Source organism: Nilaparvata lugens, chromosome 3 (genome assembly GCF_014356525.2).
Source record: "Nilaparvata lugens isolate BPH chromosome 3, ASM1435652v1, whole genome shotgun sequence".
In the NCBI taxonomy this organism is placed as follows: domain Eukaryota; kingdom Metazoa; phylum Arthropoda; class Insecta; order Hemiptera; family Delphacidae; genus Nilaparvata; species Nilaparvata lugens.
The window spans coordinates 32,082,013-32,106,399 of NC_052506.1; the positions used below are offsets into that span (position 1 = coordinate 32,082,013).

General features: G+C 31.7%; 2 protein-coding genes across 3 annotated transcripts in view; both read right to left on the reverse strand.

The window, feature by feature from the left end:
* LOC111045986 (chromodomain-helicase-DNA-binding protein 7-like) overlaps positions 1-5,570 on the reverse strand; it is a 90,075-nt gene extending 84,505 nt beyond the window's left edge. The window contains 1 exon segment of the mRNA XM_039423541.1: positions 5,222-5,570. The gene's annotated coding sequence lies outside the window, so the exon portion shown is untranslated.
* Positions 5,571-16,663: 11,093 nt separating this feature from the next.
* Positions 16,664-24,387, reverse strand: part of LOC111045865 (protein transport protein SEC31) — a 31,480-nt gene continuing 23,756 nt past the window's right edge. For both annotated transcript variants that reach the window (XM_022331344.2, XM_022331352.2), the window contains one exon: positions 16,664-22,540. In XM_022331344.2, coding sequence (XP_022187036.2) covers positions 22,470-22,540 — 71 coding nt within the window. In that variant the 3' untranslated portion in view covers positions 16,664-22,469. The remainder of the gene's footprint in view (positions 22,541-24,387) is intronic.

Here is a 24,387-nt window from a genome sequence, read left to right on the forward strand (position 1 = left end):
TAATCGGACATTTGTGTTTTTTAGTAAGAGACCCAAATCCATTGCATAGAAACAGTAAAGTTTCAGTAACATATGAGGGGCATTTTTTTCAACCTCCGATGGACCATAAATAAAATACGAATGTATATAAAAGAATATTTTTTACTAAAAGTTACTTAAACTTATGATCAATCTTCAACATAATTGCCGTGAAAACAATTCAAACCCTCTTTGTAATATGCTGCCGCCAAAGGAGTTACGCCAAGTCGGCTAGGAAATTGTTTTGGAACTCCTAGTTAGTTAAAAAGCTCTGATCTCAAAGTTACTAGGTGCCGAATCAGGTTTGTATGGCGACTGATCGAAAATCCCTCATATTTTCTGAACTATTTATTGCCTTTAGCTTGCAAATACTGATAGCGCTACGCAACTAGCACTTGGCGGGAAACAAGTGAGGCGGTCATGTTTCGGGTTCTATATCTATAACTCGACAAGAATTGACGATCTGGCCGCGCTGATCACAGGGCGTTTAGTGGGGATAACAAGCTGTTCAGCTCTGTGAAAATCACCCCCCTACCGCTTATCTTATATATGATCGGAGGTTGAAAAATGACCCTCGTAGATACAAATACACATATTCTATTTATGTAGGTGGAAATTTCTATCAGTCACTAAAAGTAAGAAAAATCAAACTGTCAGACCACAAATCAGCTACCACAGTAGATGATGATGATGATGATGATTCGCAAATCGAAGAAAACTGTTTGCTCAAAAGGGGAAAAGCTATACGCTTATGTATTGGAATCATAATCGCTATAACTTTTCCCGTTCTGTACAAACAATAGTAGCTCCAATTTCCATCTTCACTGAGTTGTGCTGCGAAACTCCTAGACGTCTAGTTCCTCGGTTTTCCATGTCTTAATAAACATTTATATAGATAACGATAACCTTCTTGAATACACGGCTTGACATAGCAGATTCTCATTAATAACTATTATTATTATCTATATCTACAGCATGTAATATCAATATAACATTTATAGTGTACTTATGTTGTGAGTTCTAATCATGGTGATATTAATACATTGGATATAATGGTAAGATAATATAATTTATATAGTGTTCAAAAGCATAGTAGGCCTAATTATTTTTCAAATACACTAACTTATAATAATAAAATATTTCAATTAAATTAGAATTGCCATTGACAAAAACCTTTATTGCTTTGGTATCTGCCTAACTAATAAGAATGAAATTATGTAGTGGTTACGTTACAGTATATATTACTAAATTATGTACAGTAGAGCCTCGATAATTCGGACCTTTATAATTCTTAGTAAAAGCTCAGTACCTTGAAAAATCCTCTATAATTTTAAAGTATTTTATTTCGATCCCCTGGATAATTCGTAGTAGAATTGAGCGCTGGCCTATCGTTGACCTCTATAATTCGTATATTTTTCATAAACCCTGGAAGGGAAAGATAATTTCAGTGTACTATATGCTATTGATAATATCTTCAGACATCATCAACGGAAAACTACATAGACTGACAGACCAAATTAATATTGTCTATTAACAAAGTATTCAGTTCAATTCTGTACAGTATTATTACATGTCAGCGTGAGGAATTCGTTAATCAGTTTGTGAATGTTAGTTATGAATAGTGTTGTGCTCTAGTCTACCTGAAATGAATACCATGTGCGATCCGAAATTTGAAATTGAACGAAAAAATGAATTAATTCAATATTTAAAAATCTTTCAATAATTCTGAACAATTTTTCAAATGTAAAGTTCATATCAAGTTATTTCCAATCATTTCTATCTATTATATCTGTGATTGCTCATCAAATATTTTGCATTTTATCATTAGAATGATTTCTTTATATACATATATAATATTAGCACAGTATACATACAGTATGGAAACTTGGCTAGTACCCCTGGCGCAAAAATCCGCCATCTTGTTAGGAAGTTCCGCTATGTAATAGTTTTGATGGGAGGTTCGGATCACTTTACTGATCCGGATCAATTGATCTCGTTCACTGCCGCGAGCCAATCAGAAGACCAGGATTGGAACTTCCTAAGGTCACGTGTGCCATTCAAAAAGCATTGGTTAGATAGACGTTTGATTGAAAGCTTCCATTCTGTACCTATTCTGTGATATTAGCCTCCTCCTCCACTTCCTCATCCATTTTGGTAGAGTTACTGGAGAGGATATTTTGAATATTCTTTTCGAAGAATGGACATTGATATGAACACAGCTCCGCTAATTTTTGTAGATGCATAACAATATTATCTATAATTATTCCAAATTTCCTTTTTTCATATCATATACAGTTCAATAATTATTTTCTTAGTTTATATTATGTAAATTCATCTATAATTTTGCTGTCAGCTATTGCAATATAAGTATATAAACCAGTATTATAATATTGTAAGCAACATATTACTTAATCAATCAATCCACCACTATAGCCTCCAAAAGTTTTTATAATTCGTAGTGAACGCTTAGACCCGTCAACTACGAATTATATAGGTTTAATTATTATAATTTCATAATTTAACTAATTAATTTCATAATATCATTCTTATTAGTAGTAATTATGAAATTATATATTATTAAATTATTTATAAAATATAAAAAATATCAGCCATCTTTCCTTATTTTCAAATTGTTTGATGAGAATATTTCAATGTGCATAAAAGTATTGTCATACTTTTCTCTTCAAAGAGATTTCTATGAGTAAATTGATTGAAACTTCAGCTTTAGCCAAGTAGGTTATTGAATATTGATAGATCAAGTTCAAAACAAACAATACTTGTTCAGTACTGTAATTAAGGACGTCATGTATTCAAACAGAATTTAAGACTAGGCACACACCAGTTAGTCAAGACAAGACATGATCAGACACACTACTTCACATAGTTGCTTATGATGACAATGCCATATCTAATTGCAATGACTGATCAGTGTGTGTTGCGTCATAAGCAACTATGTGAAGTATTGTGACTGATCATGACTTGTCTTGACTAACTGGTGTGTGCAAAGCCTTAGAGTTTCCCAAGATGATGGGGAATGCTTCAACCACGCATTGGAACTTCATCTTTAGAATTCTGGATAAATAACGATAACAATAATATTCTAATCATTAGTAGGCTAGTGGAGAAACGGCATGGTTTATAGTATTATATTTTATAAGATATATCAATGTTTGAAAGCACAACAAAGCAACAACAAATTCAAAAGGGTTAGTAACTTAGGCCTACTGATCCAATGTTCACAGTTTACAACTCATCCTAACAACGTATGAGAATGTTATAACTTAATAATTTAAACTATTATCTCAATTGTTAGTGTGTGTATGTTGCTATATTATTTTAAAGTTCAGAATGAGCAAAAATATAAGAATATCAGTTATTATGATGAGAAGAAACGTTATCAGCTCATCACAGTACTGCATTTCTTGTAAAAATCGAAACTACTATATATAATAATACAACAAGGATTTGTATTTGCCTTAAGTTCGATTCCCCTGCAGAACACAATATAGTAGAAGTAGAAGAAGGGCAGTAGTATAGTATAGAAGAAGGGAATATAGTAGAAGTCTGTTAAATTTGGGGGATTTTTTTAAAAACATAACAATAAATAAACGAAACAATAAGTTATTGTGTCGGATCTACAAACTTCTATTTATTCAAGTTTTGGAGATAAATGCAGTCAGTTTGTAGTGATTACATTGGTATATATCAGTCAAGAATACTTTCTACTTAGAATCTGTAGGCCAATTAAAAAACTATAATATATAAATTATGCAACTATGATTAAAAAGACTAAAAGTCTACAAGTAAGAATTTAATATTCAGCATAGAACTCAATAAGCTGCAAGTATTAAAGTTCAATGGGTCCTCAGTTTTAAAACACAATAATTTAAGTAACTTTCAAAGTTACTTAGATGTTTGATTACTTCAAACATGTAATCTGTAATAACCGTTCAAGCAACTATAAAAAACCCCAAAAATATTTTATAGGCTAATGATTGTTTGGTAAATATTTGATTGAATTGAATCTAGTTTTATTAAACATCAAAATACTAATTTTAAATGAATTTAAAAATAAACCTTAGGTTACAATATTGACCTAAAAAATAAGTTAAATAAAGTTAGCTTTCTTAACTTAGAGATGAGTTAAATAAACTTTGAAGAAACTTCTTTGCTGTTTAATCTATTCATATTATTTTTTAATCAATGCACATTGAGTTACACATAAAAACACACAAATATCAGTTGGCCTTCTATCTCCTTGATATTGACAAGAAGCCTACAAGAGCATCTACAGGCATGATGCACCATGAATAAACAGAAATTAGGTTGAATTTGAGGTATGATTTAATAATAAGTTGACCTTATTACCCACATAGTTTCTTATATTTTTAGAGGTTAATATATTAATCCTATTGTTTAGTACTAATGCTATTGATTAATATTGGTGAATAAAAAAAAATCCGAGTGAGAGGTTATGTTGATATAGGTAGGTGTAATATTTCTGTCTTGAATCTTAATAGAACAAAATAAATTGAAAAATTGGTTGAGTCAACAACCAAGCAACATTTTTTTAAAATAAGACAGCTACAGATTCAGACTGAATATTACATAGCTTTTAAAAAATTTTACATAGTAGCCTACACCAAAACATTGGTGTTAAATACGTATTATCTTTCTAAAATTGATTATAACATTTCTTGTAAAAGTTACCATGTAAGTAACATGTTACTTTTTTTTTAAATCATGATATAGTTTTACTGCCAAACTTAAAAAAATCAAATCTATTTTTTAAATGAAAAAGACGATCAAAATTATTTTGTTTATCTTTCAATTATGACATTTTCTACATGAGCAACCACTATGTTAGTTTTTCCAAACACAATAATTAAAATGAAAGTATTGCCAAAGAAACCATGATGATAACTAAGTATTGATTTGGAACAACCTAACCGAAAACCCAATCCAGGTTATTGGATAAGCAAATACCGAACAAATCGACTAACAGTAATGCTTTTGACGAAAAAATAACCATAGAAATACAATTAGAAATGATACAGTAAGTAGAATTTTGGTGTGCTAAATGAAAATTGAGCAAGTAAAAATTGGTATTTTGGAAATCATTATCATTATTGACCAGCGTTAATTAAGATCCCAATAATAGCGTGCTACTTTGACACACAAGGTAACCGCAAAAGGTACTTACGTATATGAATAACATTACGATCAGGAAAGCTACATCAAACACTGTTTACAATAAAATAAAAATTCCAATTGGTACAAGATTCACTCATCAACAATAATTACGATACAGGCAAGAGAACAATGAACTTTGCGAACGCCATTCGAAATGTCCTCTTTCGGCTTGGGTGAAACAATCCGCTCAATACTTGGGCAAAATGTCACCAAAAGTTCAAACTACTTCACATTGTAGATTCTACACACTATCTGTACAGTCGGCGAGCAAAACATTAAAAGAAAACAGTACTCACTCATCTTCCTATTGAACGAAGAGCCTTGAAATTGCAAATTTACCAAAAGCCTTCTTCCCACATCGTACGTACTGTATCGTGTAAAATGGCAGAATCTGTATGAGACCTGGAATGTAATTGGTTAGAATAATGCCATCTACCGATGTAGCCTATACTTGTCATTAAAATACCACCAATCACAAGGTATGTTATATCGGTACGTTAAAAAAATTAGATGGGCTAAGGACCAATGGCAAGCGGGCACTCTGAAGTGCACATGAAAGAGAAGCTACTACTTATTTTCAAAGAAATTAGCAAGTAAAAGAGGACTTTCAATTCATAAAACGACTGAAATGATTTGAATTTATAAGAAATATAATAGAAATGAGGGAAAGTCATTTATTTTATTGAAACAAAATAGAACTTCTCGATTTACTTACGTGCTCACCGCATAGTGTGTCTGTGTTGGGTGACTGGAACAAATTGCCAGAGCGCATCTGTATCGCGGAAAGCGGTTTGTTTGATTGCCGTATTTCACCGACTCAAAAGAATGTGGCTGAAAATAGTTTTTAAAAGCTGAATCTTCCCAAGGAGCCTTTCAAAAATGTATCATGAAAACAAAACTAGAATTTATAAACACCCTCAGTCTGAAATCGAACAAGTACAAGCAAATACATGATATTCAAAACAATTCTGAAAAAATTTGGATGCGACTTAAGCGCTCAAGTGGAAATATTATAAAGCTTTGAGGTGTACGCATCGAATGATGGAAATAACCGAAGATGATAATGCTAATTTTATTTCAAATTCATTGTGTTCTTGAAGGTGTTAGAGATTAAAGAATCTCAGTTTATCTTTATTTGATTTACAGGCTCCATTTCCTGATGATACAACTTACCTGAAATCTCTTGTTTCACACTCCTCAGAAGTTACATTTTTCCATACTACAAGCGCTGACAACATACTGATGCTCAATGTTGTTATTATTTTATATTATCCATTTAATATTGATAATATAAAATGTATATTAATATATTATATTTTATATTTTAATATAATAATAATTCTTGAGAGCAAGAAACTTATATTTTAGAGCAGGATAAAATTCATCTTATATAGTGAGGTCCACGTTATAATGGTAGTGTGTGATTTGCAATGGTGTTGCTATCTTTGTCTATCGTTCAACAAAGCAGATTGCGCTATCTCTTTCACGCGTTGCGATTTGCCACATCGTTTATCAACAATGTAGAAATATTATCATATCTTTAAAAAAAAATTTCTTGACAAATAGAATATGATTAACTATTTTCAACAATAATGATCAGTTAAATTTATCAGATATGCAAGTATCAGCTGTTTGGGTGGCAAGGCTGAGATCTGGCAACCCTTTTCTCCTATGATCCTCCTACACTGCCATTATAACGTGGACCTCACTATAGGCTATTTCATTTAGTTGGAGTTTGGAGATTCAATTCCATTGCTAAAATAGATTAATTAAGGTCATTACTTTCTTGTTTTTGTATTATTAATGTTTTACTTCCCGTTTATGATTTGCCTTTTTCGAATTAGGAAATATACCTAGCTGAAGAGTAGGTCTATAAACGCATACAATATAAAAGAAGTTGAGGTAGGCCTAGGCCTAACGGTATAGAGTAGGCCTTTAGTGAGGTCCACGTTATAATGACAGTACATTTGATAAGTAATAGTTGTGTTGCTACACTTGTCTATAAAATTCGACAAAGCAGATAGCGTCAACATTTTCTAGTTCTGCAAAGTTGCCACATCGTTTTTCAACAATGCAGAAATATACCTAATTATTTAATCTCAATTATGAAAATACATTATTCAATCATTGAAAGATATATTTTCTTGGCCAGTTAAATATAATTGATTATTTAAAATAACAATGAACAGTTAATTATTATTTACATTGGATATGGTACTGGTATCAGCAGCTATCCTCTATGGTAGGCAGAGGCCAGTCTGAGAAACGCTGTTCTCCAATCTTTCTCAACTGTCATTAAAACGTGGACCTCACTATAGGCATATCTGAAGTATATGATTGTCATATCTGTTCATTCTTGTTTAAAATAATCTCACCTTCTAGTCCAGGCGCAAATGTCATTCCGTGGTCATTTTTGAGTAACAGCCTGGAATATGTCTCAATTTCTTCGTTAGGTCTAGCATAATAAAGATCGTGATGATGACACAGAGAAGAAAGTTCCTTCTACTTTGTGATGATGATAAGTCGAAATCACAGGCAAACTCTTCGGAAACAAGATGGCCGCCAAAATTTTTAGGGTTTTGCTATATCGCTTGTATTTTAATAACCGCTCAAGATATTCAACCGTTTTTTTTGGACGAAAATATTTTTAAAATCTTCCTCTACAATTCTTGTTTTTAAAATTTTCCTCTAAAACGCATATCTTTTTAGTTATTGGTAACCTTCAAAAGCCCAAAAAATTGTTCTTTCTAAATTGTTCAAATTTCATTCCATTATAGCTTTTTTGTGCAAGAGATACAGAGAAATTTCAAGTCTATGAAAAATAGAGCGTTTTAAAACTTTGAAACGATACATATTCATGCGCTGTACGTCAAAATGAGTTCTCCAGCGCCCTCCAAAGAAAACCCTGCATGATTTCTGGTGCGTTTCTCCATATGCATGAGGTAAACAAGCTAGAACTATAACATAGATTTTTTCATGACTAGGTACTTCAAGATAGAGACTTGCAAAAGGTCTCAATCTCCCCGTTACAACAAGACGAATGAAAATATTGATGATGAAAACAACGAAAATATTTGACATCATTGAAAAATACAAGATGGCGGTCATTATTGACAGAAATTTTTATATAGCTTGTTATTCAGTTATTGTGAGAGATATCGGATTAGTTTTACCACCAAAGTGTTAAGAATTAACCAAACAATGATTTTCGGGAGAATCATCTCATTTCGACCACTCTTTCGCAATTATTTATTCAACCTCAAAAACTTGAAACATACATTTTTCGGGGACAATATTTTACTTTCCACCCTGTAGATGTATTCGTAGTAGACAAACACTAGTATTATTGGCACAGTGTTGTAGAATATTTCCAAAGCTTCAAAAATGAAATCTGGTTGGAGGCTGTAAGTCCATATTTTACGGCTGGAGCGTCATCGGAAAAAGAATAAAAATTACTGTTTGCAGCGGAAAACACACTTTTTCCACCAAATGCCAATCCCAACAATTAGAAAACCGTGTAAATAATGACTCCTTGAAGGTACAGACTTGGGAATGGTATCAATTTCTTTGTAATGATGTGTAGAGAGAGATTATTCATGATGGCAATCTCAAAAATGTTTGTCATCATGAAAAAAACAAGATGGCGGCAAAAATATGTCGATTTTCAAGAAATCGTCTGTAATTCTAATAATGTCAAGGATATCGGATTAATTCAGCCATTTGGAGGCTCCAAAATAATCATACTACAATACCCGAAAGATTTAACCAATTCCATCAACTCTTACTATGTTGAATATAGCTTCAAACTCCTACTAGCGATATAGCAAAGCCCTAAAAATTTTGGCGGCCATCTTGTTTCCGAGGTGTTTGCCTGTGATTTTGACTTATCATCATCACGATCCTTATTATGCTAGACCTAACGAAGAAATTGAGACATCTTCCACGGCTGTTACTCAAAAATGACCACGGAGTGCCTTATTCTTGACATTTGCACCCGGACTATTCTTTTTCTTCTTCTCAGTCTTTTCCCACTCAGGTGGGGTGGGGTCGGCGTTTCGGGACAATCGCTTCCAGGAGTCTCGGTCGAGAGCTTCGTTTGGTGTTAGTCCCTTCTCTGCAAGATCTTGAGTGATTGTAATACAATTTTCCCATTTCTTCCTAGGTCTTTCCCTCTTCCTATAGTGAGGTCCACGTTATAATGACAGTATTTGTTCAACTTTGGTTTTGCTATCCTTGTCTATCATTCGACAAAGCCGGTATAATAATAATATCGAGTGACCTGGCTGGCTCAGGTCTGGTGTCAGAGTTTTCAGGTCGCAACTGATCAATTTCAGGGCCTCTGACATGACCTAACGACTGCTTTTTAGGCAGCCGGGACCGACGGCTTAACGTGTCCATCCGAAACACGGGAGTGGCCCAAGATAAATATCTACAAAGCCGGTGGTACTATCCTTTTCTAGGTCCACAACGATGCCAATTATATTTTTGACAGTGTAGAAATATAATTAATTAATGCAGAGAATCGGCATCGCTATTCTCCTATCTTTATCCACTGTCATTATAAAGTTATCACTATAGTGCCTTCGACATCTAAATGGTCGATCTTTTTCCCACAATCGTCCTCATCCATTCTCTCCACATGTCCGTACCCCTTCTAGTCCAGGCAATGAATGCTCAAAAGAAGGTATAGAGGGAAACGTTTGGAAGACAATTTTTGACCCCGCAGTTCTATTCAGGGTAGTGAGGAGGTAAACATATCAAAAGTATTTTACTGACATAACTGTTATATACAAAATTAAAGCTAACATAATTTCCTACAATATTCACCTCACAATGTATTCTATATCTTCTCTAGTTTTCGAGATATCCGCTCTTGAAGGTGTATCATTTTTGAAAAAAAAACAGTATGCCTCCAATATTTTTATATTTTTGCAGTTCCACACTTTCATCAGAGGGAATAGAGATGCGCCCTTTTGCTATGTACACCTAACTAGTCCAAATGAAGCTGTAATGTAAAAAATTGTATAACAGACACCCTCTTCAAATTTCATTGTTAAATGATCAAATTGTTGCAGGATTGAGAATTTCACCGCCTACATTAAAGTTGCTATAACAATGAAACGGAAACTTGGAATAGTGAAATAATATTATATCATTGCAAAGAGAATTCAATGCTCTACAAACCTACGATAAGCATTAATTTTCACGATGCATTGTTGGAAAGTTATAAGCCCTGAAAGAGCAAAAAACCGCATAAAACCTGTTATTTCAACAATTGCACACCTTCAAGAGCGAATATCTCGGGAACTGTTGGGAATATTACAAAATTCTACTGAACAAAAAGTGTAGAGAATTTATCAAGCTTCATTTCTGCATGGTTATTTATTTTTACAGAAACGGTAAGATACATATATAAAAACTTGGCATCAGGTGATTAAAAGTGAATTGCTCATGTTCGCGGCGCGTATATCTGTACGCACCTTAAGATTCAAGTCGACGGTTTGGCATTTCTCTTAATGTTTAAATGTTGCGCATTTACGGCGAAACGCGGTAATAGATTTTCATGAAATTTGACAGGTATGTTCCTTTTTAAATTGCGCGTCGACGTATATACAAGGTTTTTGGACATTTTACATTTCAAGGATAATATAAAAGGAAAAAGGAGCCTCCTTCATACGCCAATATGAGTAAAAATCATACTATAGAATTATTCATCATAAATCAGCTGTCTAGTGGACTATAATACTACCCGTTCAAAAACATCGAACATCTTGAAAATGTATCTTTCCATCAACGTTGTAGACAGTTGCAGCCAGACCTGATAACAGCGCTCACACTCACATTCCGGGACCACACGTCACGGTAAGATAAGACAGAAAGCTCTATTTATTCAGGATTTTTTCTAGACATTTTAAATTGATAAATCATTTATTAGTTTTTGAGAAAACATAACAACAGGTCAATGTAACTTACTGAGCGCGAGGTCTACTGTTCACAGAACTACAGTATGTTTACCTCCTTACTACCCTGAACAGAACTGCGGGGTCAAAAGTTGTCTTCCAAACTTTTACCTCTATAACCCTTCCTTGAATGGACTCATGGGCATATCTGAAGTAAATGTTTATTGTTCATTCTTGTTTAAAATAATCTCACCTACTCTCACCAAGAGGCTCAGCTAGGATCGAAACATTTTTTATAGAAAAAAGCTTCAAAATTTCGGCAGCAATACGACCAATATTGGCGTTTTCCTGCTTGGTCTTAATCAAATATTACACTTTTTTTGGAATCTACCACATTCAAGCCACACACTAGGTTAGACTAGGCTACATGTTATTGCCACAAACGTCACAGTTATATCGTCTGCTATTATTTATTTAGCGTATGGCATTTTTTTTTAAATTTTGAAAATTTCAAACTGGGAGCAACTTCAGTAGTCTCTCCAAAATCACACCTTTAACATCCTTCAAGAAAGCTGGAAGCGCCTCCTAGTGGTGCGCCTGGATACCCAAATGCGGGATGGAGAACTGGATCAGGAACTAAGGCGGAACTAAATCAAATAAATAAATACAAGCCATTGCGGACCGTTAATAGCTGTTAAGATATAAAATTGGTCTTGGCGGCTGCAATAACAAGTATGAAGCTCCTGGACAGCTAGTGAGCTGTTGGTCCAGTATAGGCGGGGTTGGTGAAGTCCATGAGTACTATGGGGTGTATGAGTACTATTCAAGTCATTGCAGACCACTCTTCAAGAGGTTAAAAATGCTTACTTTTGTGAATCAGTACATTCTTGAATGTCTGCTTCGCATCAGAGACAGAGCTAGGAGTGCTGATATTCGTGGTGAGGTACATGGCTATGGAACCCGTCAGACTCACCTTATCAACATGCCAAGATGCCGTTTAGAAAGGACTCAGAGGTGTTATTCTTTCATTGCCTTCAAAATGTTTAATAAGCTGCCAGAGTGGGTCAAGGATAGTGGAAGTGATAGACAATTCCGAGCAGTTTTGAAATCTCTCTTGGAGCCTGAGTGAATTTCTTGATAGTGAGATGACATTTTAAAACTTTTTTGTGACATGTTTTATAAACCCAGACACAGTCTATCCAGCAGTGCTGGTCAATGAGTTAGAATAAAACTAACCTAAACATTGTTGGTATATATAGAGAGGGCTAAGTTATATTTTGACAACCGAACCATCTTAGGTTCTCCCGGCTTTATCATGGGCATTTCAGCTAGCATGGGCTATTTTAGCTTTTGAGAACTTTTTTAAGCGACGACTAGGCCCCGGTATCAAACCTGGTACTTGAACATCGTCTGTTATTATAATATTTATAGATGCATGGCGCGGTGCCAGTGATTATAGAATGTAACATTCATAATACTCTGTACATTACATTCTATACTCACTGGCTCTATTTGAGGTTAAATTATTTTTGTATTATTCTAATTTGTAATTTTTTAGTAGTGGTTTATTATGGTTATTCGTTTATTTAATGTTAGAAGCTCCTGTCTAAGAGCTGTTCTTTGTTCGAAGCCTTTCGCCTGAATGTCTTTTACGATCGAAGACATATCTGTTCATACATGTTCGACAGACTTATCCTGTCGTTGGTGGCCGGCATATTAGGGTGACAGGACTGCCAAGTGAATCGAACATGTGTCAAACCTCTGAGCCAATAGCGATTTCCGTAAGCAATTCTATTATTAATATATAGTATTATACATTCATTTATTTCATTCCGTAATTTAAAGCTGATCTTGTAGGATGGGAAATGCAAATTATTTCAGAATGAAAAATGCAGTGATTGGCTTTTATACTGTTTTTATTTTCCTTCAGAATTTTTTTTCAAGTACACAAAGGTAAAATATTTTTCTATTTTTTTTTGTTGTAATTTCAATTCACACATAACTTAACAAATATATTTCAATACGATTCTCATAAAGATACTATTTACATAATTTTTAAACATTCATTTCATATTTACAACCATGAACACAGACAAAAGTCACTCGTCTTGCTATTTTCGAATTAGAAACTAATATGGTATTTTTTTGATAGTAGCAATAGCGATTTCCGTAAGCGATTCTATTATTAATGTATAGTATTTTAGCAAACTGATTACAGTATTATTTCTTATAGTTTTTCAAACTATCAATCACCCAAAATAAACTTCCAACAGAGGTATCGCACCTTACAATAATGTCTTTTCATTCCATGATTATGTTTATTACATGTTCTGTAAGCCAATAGGCCAAAATAATTATGTCTAGGACACATAACTGACTCTGGTTAAAAGAAATAGATATTAATAAACCCGTGGAGCGAATCGTTATTGGCCACAATAATCATAAAAATCTTCCAGAAAATTATGATCGAAATCTATTTTTTGGACAGTAAAAATGCACAACAATTGTGAAGTTGTGATCTGTGAATGCAGTGATGATGTGAGAGCAGTTCGTTTGTAAGGGATATTTGAAAATTGGGATGAAACTTTCATAAACTGAATAGCAAAGGAAAAATTAAATTGATTTTGAAATTTGTTTCAATATAAAGATAATATTCCCTTTAATGAAAATCATGAATTAGGTAATTACATATAATAATCATGTAATAACAATACTTTAAATTGCATATCAACACTCTCAATATCAATCTGTTGCATATCAATCCAACAATTGAATTTGTTGGTGGAAATAATTAATTTCCTACTGCACAGAATATCTTTAGATGAAATAACTATTAGGTACCAAACCATGTGCGAAACTTGGAGAATATTCAATTTGTTGCTTCCCCTTATTTATATATGCATAATTTATTTTTTATAGTGATACTTAATTATTGTTTTACAACTATAGACTATTCTCTCTTCTTTTTTTCAAGACACAATCACCGTAGTTTCGGATAATTATTCCATTCTCAAGTGTCGAAGTAAATAAATTTAAATAAATAAAGTAGATTGATTCATAATGATAATAAATGATTGAATATACATAATGTGAAATGGTGATTTTCGCATTGGGTTGAATGGAGGCGTGTGTTTGAGTATTCAGATGAATAGAAAACCGTGTGGCGTGAAACTGGAACCACTCATTGGTCATGGTACTCAAAGCACTTGAAAATATATGGTATTCAGAAAATACAGTAATATTGAGGAACGTCAATTTTTGTTAATGTTGTTTATATGAGTGATAGATTATGAAGCTACCCACAGTGGTGTTGTACATTAATATCTTTCAAATAATTATAGAGAGATTCGAACTATCTATAGTCAGTCAACTCTCAGCTCTACTGAGTAGATGGCCATTAGCTCTATGGAATTTATATATATATATATATATATATATTATATATATATATATATATATATATATATATAGGCTACGTTGGGAATAAATTATACGTTTTTCAATCACTTAAATACTTCCGTTAATTCAAATTACATCAATGTAGATACAATGCAGTAGTAAAAAAAACATGTAATTCCTACAGAACAGATATATTAGTTCTATTATAATAATTACAATTATCCAAGAAGTATTGCTTATGGCTTTATTGTTAATATCAATTATTGCATTTTCATTTCACAAATGAAATAAAGCAACACGGTCGATAAATTTAGCACCGTTAGAGATTGAAAGGTTTTAACGAGGGAAATTAGTTTGCTAAGGATGGAAGGCGATGTTCACACGCAAGCTTATTGAAGATTAATGAATGGAAAATTATTTTTAAAATGCAAAATCCTGGGTTGGGTGGTGTTGGATCAGCCGGCAAGTGCACAGATGCACTCGTTTATATTATTTTACAAGAAAAAACAATTCTCACAAGTAATTTACAAAATTCAAATTGATCAGTGCATTATCGATTACGAACGCATATACACGGAAAATTTGTACTTCTATAAGGATTGCCTACATGTTCAAGAAATATGCACTCCATTATATAAAAACTACTTCTCCAGAAGGCATTTGAATGTGGAAACATAAACATGATTATGCTTCCAGAACATTCAAACCTATTAAAACTAACGGATCTCAGCTATATTGTAATAGAATACAATTTGTACTTTTGTCCATACTAGAATAAGAGGATATGCAATTCCATGAATTTGATTAAGTACAAGAGTAACAAATTAATTACTCTAAATTGAATAGTAATAATATCAAGCAATGTTTTCAACATGATGCCGATTAATAATGAAAATCCAGTTCTCCAATATAACTACCTATCTGTTTTGTTCCTTTCTCATTTGTTCTAAAACTTTCATACAGGGTGAACTGGTTGGGAAAATACTTTACAATAAATCTTGTAGTGACCTTTCGCCTATTAAATTATTGACATTTTGCCAGTATTTGATTTTACCAAAAATACATAAGACTACTTGTATTATTGCGTAAGTTATCGTGACCAAGGCAGGTTAATTCAAAAATTGAATGTTCTTTCAAATGCATATTCTGAAATGATTTTGATCTGCTATTTTTGTGAAAAAATTTAGTTAAGCACAATTTTGAATATGACCATTTAAATGTTGTTTCAAATGCAATAGAAACTATTTATTATTCAGATATAATAAATTTGGTAAAACACATTGAAATGCTTCAAATCTATATTACTCATTAGAATAATTTATCTTTCTTAAACTGAGAACAAGAATTCTACCAATTATTGACGAGGATTGACTTATTTTCTAATCAAATACCTATACTAGAGAAAAAATGTTTATTGCTTCATATAGATTCAGAGATCGTCATTGGATCTGACAATAAGGCATTTACTATTGGCAAGAAATAACGGTAGATAATATTATTATACAAAAACTATTGAAACCAGCATTTGTTAAACATCAAAAGGACCCAAAAATTAGATAAACCATTGACATATATAACTTGAGAATACAAATTTTAGTATCAAGTATTATTTCCATAGTAATAAGGCTTGAAGAGTTCAGTTTTCTTTCGAGTTCCACTCATAGGGTGCAACAGCAAATCAGGCGTTTTTGCAATTCTCGTTAAAATTAAGGAAATTTTTACAAAAATATTAATATCATAAAAATTGACGTAGAATAATTATAAATTCATTTCACTAAGACAGTAAAACAGGCCAGTATACAGATCAAGTGAATATTCATCTTCTAAATTATGCTTTTCAAATGTATAAGTACTGCGGAAAGATTGAATATGAATGCTTTACCATGAAAATTATTGCGGTTGTAAAGAACTTAATCAGATGGCCCGAGCTGCTGCACCCTTTACAATTTAGGACACACTGACTCGTTTGATTCACTCATTTCACATCAAACATCAGTCAAGTAATCCCCGTTGCACAAAAACAACATTTTATTGATAGTGTTTCTCTATTCAAATCAAAGGGTTATGACATAATAGCCTATATGACAAAATCGACGGTAGCCTATTGTATTTTTAATTTATATGTACAAAGGTTTGACAACATTTTTTACGACGTATTGAAAAGTATAAGGCGGGAGAAACATTTATTAATCAAATGTTCGACTTGAATGTGGCTCGAGAAGGGTGTAAAAAGTTCAATGTGTTCCATTAATGTCTGAGTCACTGTCGGTTTTAGAAGCTACGAGCTATCGAATGCCAACTTTACTAAAGTACATGTTATAGAAGTTATCGAGCATCCATCACATATAACAGTAATATTAATTAGATAAAAACGGGTGTATTTTATTTATTAATTTTTTTTCTCTATCCTCATATGAATCAGGTGAGAGTTCAATATTTTACATTTAAAATCTAATCTTTCAAAGACAGTCTGTTTTGTTATGAATCGCAAACCAAACCAATTTTATATATTATTTTTTTATTATTACTGTATTATATAATTTATGAAAGCTTTTTCTTTGTCTCAAGAGTTAAGTATTATAATAGAAAAGATCCCAATTTTTTCTTTGTTTTCTACATTGAGAACTGTTTGAATTGTTTTGTTGAATAAAGTTCATTTCTATGCTATTCTATTTGTTTTATAACGTATATAGGCGCTGCCCAAAAATGAGCATTATAGAGGTTTTTGTCCTTATGTCATACAGTAATAGAGGCATAAATTAATGAAAAAGTTGTAATACTATAGAGACACTTTGAACAAAATATCGGTATTTGTGTATGTAACGGGGTTTACTCGATTGCATTGCATGCTAAGTTTCAGGAAGACAACTTCAACGACTGAAAAAACTCTTCTATTACGAGATAAACTATTGATTCGAACTAAATGGACAATGAACAGGACAATACACAAACATATATAAAACATTAAGATTTATCAATATTGGTGTTCATTTCTAACTAAATAATTTTATTTCTAAATCTCTAAGCTTCTTAATAATATATCCGAAACTTTGTTTGTCTTGGTTTTGTGGAAGACTCACTATATCTTTGCAAATTATTGATGATCCAATTTGTAATTACAGTAATCTTATTCAATGCAGACTTAAAATTAAGTTAACAAGGCTCTAATGGCGTTTATTCTAAAAGCTAATGATGAAATCCTCCAATTCTGAATGCATTACTTCAAGTTGGAACTGTGATAATAATAACTGAAACTAAGTGTATTTCTATCGATGAAAAGTATACAAAATATATTATTACACTGCACTTAAGGCATATATTTGTTTAATCTAAATTCTCAACATTACACATGATCAAGAACAATATGTCACACTGATTGTGAAATATGTTTTTCATTTTATAGGATTTTATTGAACTTAAACAGGAAATAAATCACAGTAATGAATAATCGTTTTGTGTAAATTTGTAGATTAGCACTAAATATATTGAGAATTTTACAATTAATTGTTGGTGTTCAAATGAAAAATATGAAGTTGTTTTTATTGCAACACACATTTAGTTCTAAATTGTCACACTATCATTCCAAGTAAATATATAAGATTTTTATTGTAACTACTTTCAAGGCTTAACTTTGTTTGCTGCGCCATTCCATCACTACAGAAACTAATTAAAACGGAGAAGAACATGAACCTAAAGTAAGGTAATTGTTTTAACGATTTTAAGGCTTTGAGTTTTGAAAGTTTTCGTAGGGTATAACACAATACTTCATTTAGTTATCAAATCTATCTATTGACTTGAATAGGTTATAGTTTCAGAAACAAACCATCACAACTAGATGATTGTATGGAGTACAGAAGTTTCTATTTATGAGCTTAGATGGCCCTGGCCATGGTAGAAAACAAAAATAATTATTCAAAACTAATAATAAGTTGATTCTAATGTCTGATTCTACTTTTCATATAGCTTAATAATAGTTTTTAATCAATTCTTCAACAGAAAGAGCAATAAAATTGACTAGCTTAATCTGTAGCTTGACACCAGGATTACTCAACATGGTAGGGAAATCTTATAACAGACAAGCTAGATATTGCTTGCTTTTATGATTGAGTACAGAGTACAGATACTCTTTTGTCATACTATATAAAAAATAATTCCTGATCAAATCGACCACATTGCTAAATGCAAAGGAACCTATTCTTTTAGTTATTCAACAATTTATACGTATATTATGGATGTAATGAATGAATAATCGAGGCATGTAATCCAAATTGCATAATAGTATGCATAATAGTGTATTTCTGGTGAATATATTGTTTTCGATTGATGAATATAGTATACAATTAATTACTTTCACATCTAATCGTTAACAATCGTTAAATTTAAAAAGCAATGTCTTATACTTTGAATGAACTAAATTTGTGTTTGAGTATTTCAAAATGCTTGATGCTATGATATCCAACTACTGTAATACCAAAAAGGTTTTCGTTGAAACTATATGATATCCAATTGAATAAATTTTACAGAAACCAAAACAATTTACTAGATTTAAGTGTTTCTATACATTCTTATGTGAAAGCCCAAAGTTTATATAGGTCACAACATTTTCATCACTCGTACAATTTTTGTGATGCAAATAACACGTCATATCAATCGCAATCAATCGCAACTGTCATAAGAAGCCATGTCCAGTGTGATATGGATGTTTATTATTTATTTGAAGTCGACCATACCTGAGGTCGATTTTTAATATTAGCAGTCACGTTTTAGCAGCCTAATCTCAGCTAAACATTCGAAATAATAACATGATATAGAAGCCATATTGGTTTTCTTATAAATTTTTTATGATAGTAACAAGAAGAAATTAATTTTACACATCATTTATGAAGAATATTCTGTTTTCGAGCTCTTGAAAAGAATATTACTTAAAATTAAAAATAAAATAAACCTTGCAATCAAAATAAATAAGGTGATAAATAATAAAAGAATGACTTAAAGCCTTCTTTGGAAATGACAAAGCTTAAAAATTACAAGCTTAATAATTACAATAGATTGATCCAATTAAACGACGACAGTTAAGTATTCAAGAGAATATTTTTGTGAAATGAGGACAGCAATTGAGGCCCCTTAACACACAAATTAATGTGAGCAGGCGTCTGCTAAAATTATACTTTTTAATATTTAGAAGTAATAATATTAAACATTTCAATACATTTTAGAAGTAAATCTGAGTTTCTTTTCAAGTTTTAAAATGTTCAATAATTAATACAGCATTTTCCAGTAATCAGTGATGGTTTAGAGATATATTTTTATTAATTTTGATTTTCAACTTATCTAAATTTCTTGTTTACAAATATTTTGGACTCAAAATTGGACAAAACTTGATAAAAATGACCTATTTTTGACGATTTCTATCCAAATTTGAGAAAATAACAATTTTGGGCTTACGCCTGTTGTTACTTTCTCAATCATTAATAGTTGAGAATGATATTGTATTTATCAATTTATGAATAAACAAATATAAATGACATAAATTTATTTAAAGGTGAAAGGATTTAAAACCAACAAATTGCATACTATTCCTTCATTTCATTTGATTGAAATTGGTTGGAAAATATTGAAGTTTACCGAAATTTGCCATAAATGTCTTCCCTTGAATAGGCCAGCTTCGCTACATCTATTATTGCTGTTTCGATTACCTAGTTACACTTGTTTTTCTACATTATAGGAAGTTAAAGCTGAGTGATTTTTTAGAGACATCCTATATCAAGAAATCAGGTGCAAAATAATATGTTTATCGCATTTTAATTTGAAAATTGGATAATTTTTTCAATACTAGTTATAGATATAGATTTCAATGATAAATTAATATCTACAATGGCTCATCAAGCACTTTATTGCTAGCAATTTTTTTTCAGAAATTACGACTTGTATTGTTAAAACTTAAATTGTCATTTCCTAAGTAACTTATATGGAGACTTGAAATCAGTATTCCTCGTCAGTATGGAGTGATATTGTAAAGCATTTGGATGGATCTAAAGCCTTAAATGTTCAAATTGAAACAAAAAAGTAAAAACAACTTTGATTTTCATATAAAGATTGAATTTAAGAGTTTTTTTAAAGAGACACAGTAGTAGTATCTGTTCAAAAATTTGTAATAAAAATACAAAAATATTTTATTCAGGAGAAACTGTTTGACGGTAACTTTAGTGAGGCTTCAAGTGCATCTTTAGCAATGAGGAACAAAATTAAATTTGAACTAGAGTGGAGCAGCTGCAGTGCAGCTGGTGATGTCATTTCAATTTGCTTATCTAAGCTGGACTCAGCCAAAGTATAATTTTCTTTCCAACAACAGTTGGAAATTTTTAGTATCTAAAGCAGCCAACAATAATTAAATTATGTCGACAGTCTCGTTTCAATTGTAAGAAACTTACTTTACTTTTATTCTGCTGTTTCATTCAGCGATTGATTAATTGTTTAGATTAATAGAGACCGGCATTCCTAGAAAACATTCAGCAAGTAATGAGCAGCATTAAAAAGATAAAAACATATTCGTATCACATCAACAACTATCATCAAATAGATTGATTGTTTTTTTTGTTAAATTCTTACTAAAGTCCAAATTTATTCTATAAATAGTTCATTATTCATCACAGAATTAACTTGAAAATAAAATTAATTTTTGATATATAAATAACTATCACGTAAACGTGATGAAATTATAAAAAAAGAAGGTGAATGAGTATGAGTGAAAAACTCTCAGCTACAATAATAGTAAAAGTTTTTCTAGAATACTAACTGGTAAACAATTCACACAAAATCACGATTAATGGATCAATCATTAATGAAAGACTATTTTTGCTCCAGTGAGCTATATACTTGAAGGATCTACAGATAAAACATAATATACAGGAACATTTATAACAAACAAGAATAAATTATTATATTCTAAATTTTTCATTTATATAATAAACCGAATTCAGCTAATGTCAATAAAGTATTTCAAAATTTACTTTCAAGCTATACTTGGAAAAGTTGTTCAAATATTTTTCTATTTAAAAAAGAGAAATAAAATAAAATTTAATCATAAACATGAATATCATCTATAATAATTAAATTCTGTTGGAAATCATGAATATTGATTAAAATCAGAATATTAGTCAAATTCTTGATTTTTTTTAAAAAATAAAAGTGTAAACATTTGTTTTCTCTGAAAACTCACTTGAAAGGAATTGATCTATAATCATGATAGTGACGTTTCTTACTCTTTTACAGGAAATTATGCTTAAATAATCAAATTTTGACAATCTCGAAGCTTGAGTGAGACAGTAGCTACTGTCCTAACTTCGTTTATTTCTGTAAACAGTTCTATAATAATTGTTTCTAATATGTAATATTGAAATTATTTATTATAAGTGGACAAAGATTCAAGACTTAACGATCGGTAAAATTTACTTCTCATGCATATAATTGGAAATTTAAGTTGTCACATGAATGACCAAATTTGAAATATTCAGTTTGATAATATTTTCATCATTATTCCACTACGGGAAGATTATAAGCAACACTTTATACAAGGTTCATTGATCATTTCAAATTTTGCATAATTCAAGAGAACTCGATATAAAACGTTTTTTAATCCAGTAGCTTGAAACAGCGATAAAAAATCTACAAGAATTTCAATTCGAACAATCAAATTTTCAAGTATTCAAATATTTCAATGATCAATATCATAACAAAATTGTTGTATAGGAACCTGAAAGTATAAGAAGTATTTTGTACATTATAATGGGAAATAACTCTATACTTAGCTCATAACATGGGCGAGATAGAAGAAAATTATTATAAATGATAACGCTATTGAACAGGCTTAAAAGTCAGTTGTGATCATAATAATGATATAATTATTATTGGCACATGGAAAAATTAAATGACATGAGTTATATTGAAGAGGCAAATGGGTCACTTATCACTACTACTCGATGAACACTCACCCGACTTCTGATATGGCGTATAATCTATCCGGTATTGTCCTGCAACAAAACAACATTCATTAGATTATCATAATACCGGGACACGGTAGTATATACATACTGCTTCTCAGTCGCGACGCAACGGACAGTAGTAATAGATCTGTGTAGTAATGAATCTGAATATTACATTAAACATTAGATTCAAGGCATTTGAGAATTAAGCAGTGGAAGACCACGCACATTGATCTGGTGATCGGGCTGAGCATATTCAATAAAAAAAGTAAATTCGTTTGGCTTTTGTTGGTGGAGCGTCCCTTGCGGGAAGGTCCCACCGCCTGAATATATATTTTTTAAGCTGTCAATGGGCCTTATGACTGTCATACTTCAGCCGGGACCGAAAGTTTAACGTGCCCATCCGATAACACGGAAAGCATATTCAATAATAAATAAACACTTGATATGAATGTATCCCATTTCAACAAAAATCATTGTCAGTGTTATGTAAAAAAAATCTGGTGTGGCGCACTCACACAACTTTCCTTGCCGTTATGAAAATTGATCACCTGACGCTAGTGTTCACGCGCATCTCAAGTCTACTAATCAAAGATCTGAGCCAGCTGGTGACAGGACAATAACGCTGGAGACACACGAGGTCTTCTATCTCTTCTTAGTGAATGATTCAATAGAATCAACAGTTGCCAACAGTTTGCAATTGAGTAGGTTAATCACATTTTCTCGAATTTCGAGCTTATTTTCAATTTTAGGTGAAAATGTTAATGAACATTAATTATTGTAGAGATTTTCATGCTCAATCTTTTCCACTTGATTTTTTTGTTCAAATTGTATCTGAAGCCTGATAATTGGGAAAAATAACAATCAAAAATCAAACTTTGCATAGATGGGGCGTAGCTCCTGAAATTTTTACAGATATGGGACTTGTGGCAGTTGTGGCTTATCAATGACTATTTTAGGTATAAATTTGATCAAAATCGTTGGAGCTGTTTTTGAGAAAATCGCGAAAAACCCTGTTTTTGACAACATTTTTGCCGCCATCTTGAATTGCATTTGATCGAAATTGTTCGTGTCGGATCATTATATTGTAAGGACCTTAAGTTCCAAATTTCAAGTTATTCCGTTGATTGGGAGATGAGATATCGTGTACACAGACACACATACACTCATATATACACACACACACACACACATACAAAGTACTCTTCCGCACTACATATTTGCAACATGACAGCACAAATAGTTGGTAGGCTGTATAGAGGTTCAGTGTGCGAAACCCGATATTAAGTTGGTAACACTGACTGTGGTTAGATAAGAATAATTTCAATGGCTACATAATATTATGATCAAGCAATCCATTATCAGAGCATTCTCTGTGGCCGAAAGAAAGATTGATGTGGTTGGGGGTTGATTTAAGCCATAGTCTCTTATTTATTTTTTTTAGCTGAGAATTTTCAACTTCAATGAAGATTATTCATGTAATTTTGACAAAATAAATATTTAAAATTTATCAGTAAATGGTTTAAGTTAAAATTAAAGAAAAAATAAAATTAGTGCAATTTATAATATGAGAAAGGAAAGAATTGGCTTATACAGGGTGATTCATAATTATGGTAAAAAAATTTAATACGTGATAGTAGAGGTAAAAATAAGAAATAAGTTCCTATAAACATATATCCATAATCGCTTCATTAGCGAGCTATACAGGGTGAAAGATTTCGCCCGGAATTCAGTTCCTCTGGTGAAATACACCGATGCTGAATTGTTTGGGGACTAGTTTTTGAAAAACTTATGCTAGATTCATATGAAAAAATATCTGAAAAATTGAATAAAACTAGTCTGGAATCTGTAGTGCGAGTAGTTTTTGAGAAAAAAGTTGAAATATGCAAAAAATC